General features: G+C 48.8%; 1 protein-coding gene across 1 annotated transcript in view; it reads right to left on the bottom strand.

Annotated features, from left to right (window-relative positions):
• LOC114923271 (major histocompatibility complex class I-related gene protein-like) overlaps window positions 1-1703 on the bottom strand; it is a 7545-nt gene extending 5842 nt beyond the window's left edge. The window contains exon 1 of the mRNA XM_029286015.1: window positions 1631-1703. Coding sequence (XP_029141848.1) covers window positions 1631-1703 — 73 coding nt within the window. The remainder of the gene's footprint in view (window positions 1-1630) is intronic.
• Window positions 1704-1911: the final 208 nt, after the last annotated feature.

Raw genomic sequence — 1911 nt, 5'->3', positions numbered from 1 at the left:
CTCGCAGGACTGGCCTAGGGTAATTTTTAGAGGGGTTTTAATCAATATTTTAAATTGGACAATTCTTTAATATTCCTTTTAATTAATTTTAAATCTGTATTGTTATTTGTGTATTTTAATTGATTGTCCGCCGCCCTGAGTCCTACGAGGAGAAGGGCGGGATATAAATCTAAATAATAAATAAATAAATAAATAAAATAAAAGAGCCAAGGTTGCCTACCCCTGGACTAGACATACCCAATTCCAGCAACCGTTCTTCATGTGTTTTAGCCTCCAGTCCCCTAATCATCTTTGTTGCTCTTCTCTATACTCTTTCTAGAGTCTCAACATCTTTTTTATATCGTGGTGACCAAAACTGGATGCAGTATTCCAAGTGTGGCCTTACCAAGGCATTGTAAAGTGGTACTAATACTTCACGTGATCTTGATTCTATCCCTCTGTTAATGCAGCCTAGCACTGTGTTGACTTTTTTGGCAGCTGCAGCACACGGCTGGCTCACATTTAAGTGGTTGTCCACTAGGACTCTGAGATCCCACTCACAGTTACTACTGCTGAACAAGGTACCACCTATACTATACCTGTACATTTGGTTTTTCTTGCCTAAATGTAAAACCTTGCTTTTTGCACCACTGAATTTCATTTTGTTAGATAGCGCCCAATGTTCAAGTGTGTCAAGATCCTCTGTATCTTCAGCCTGTCTTCTGGAGCGTTGGCTATTCCTGCCACCTTGGTGTCATCTGTAAAGAGGAGCCAAATAGCCCCTATACTGTTCCTGTGCATGTCATTTTTCTTGCCTAAATGTAGAACCTTACTTTTTTTACCATTGAATTTTATTCAGTGGCTGACCCTGGAAAACAGCTGGAAAGTCCACCTTGGGTTAGGGTGCTGATGGGGCTTCTCTGGGTTTCTGGCTTCCCAGTCAGCTGCTTGTGTGTGTAACCCTGATCGCAACCTCCTTGCTAACTCTGGAGAGAGTCAACGGGACCCAATTCACATGGAAATTAACAAGTGAGTTTCAGAACTGGGTCTTCCCCAGAGGAGCGATCACCGTCTGATTTTTCCAGGCGATCCACCGCAAAGTTTGCTGACTGGGGTGGAGCAGTTCCATCCCCTCCCACATCTTATTGACATACAGCAGCCCTCCCCCCTCTCCTGAACAAGTAGGTGGCCACATCTGGGTAAGATGTTCTTGCTGCTCCCCTGGGTCCTCGGGGTTCTTAACCTGCTATTTAAGGGCCTGATCTCCATGGCGACACTCCCCCCTCCCCTTGTCCACTTTGGGAAGTGTCAGGTAGACCCGAGTTTCGTGGAAGTTAACAAGCCAGTTAAAGACCTGATTGGTCTCCAGGGTGGAAATCTTTCCAAGCATGGATAAAGTTTGCTGATCAGGGTGGAGATGGCTGGCTGGCGGGAGCCGGATGCTAAGGACTTGGCCCATTGCCCAGGCAGGAGTGTGGAAGGACACGGAGAAGGACAGAAGTCAGAAATTTCCCTTTTCACTTTCTCTAAATTCCAGGAGTCAAAAGAGGGTTTTTTTTGGGAGGGGGGGGAATTGATGGGGCAGTCCCCACACCCTCCCTGCCTGTTTCCTTCCCCCCCTCCCCCCGAGAAAACCCTTCAAGAAACTCACCGCAAAAGCCGCGCGGCGTAAAGGACCCCAGCACCGCTCCCAAGAGCAAGAGGGGCGCCCGGGGCAGCGGCATCGCCCTCCAACCACGCGCCCCTGGGCGCCTCCAACCTGACGTCCGCTAAGGATGAGTCGCTTAGGCGCTGCCCCCGTTCGAGTCCCGACCGGGTCCTCAAAAAAAAGCCCAACTCTGTCTCCCAAGAAGACGCTGCCCACAACCGGCAGGTTAACCTTCAAATGACCTGGTTACCCCGGTTGTGTGAACGCAGCCACCACCTCGCTAA

This window comes from Protobothrops mucrosquamatus, unplaced genomic scaffold (genome assembly GCF_001527695.2).
Source record: "Protobothrops mucrosquamatus isolate PMUCROS unplaced genomic scaffold, P.Mucros_1.0 scaffold2708, whole genome shotgun sequence".
NCBI lineage: Eukaryota > Metazoa > Chordata > Lepidosauria > Squamata > Viperidae > Protobothrops > Protobothrops mucrosquamatus.
Note: the sequence above shows the minus strand (reverse complement) of the source record. Positions and strands in the feature narration are given on the sequence as shown.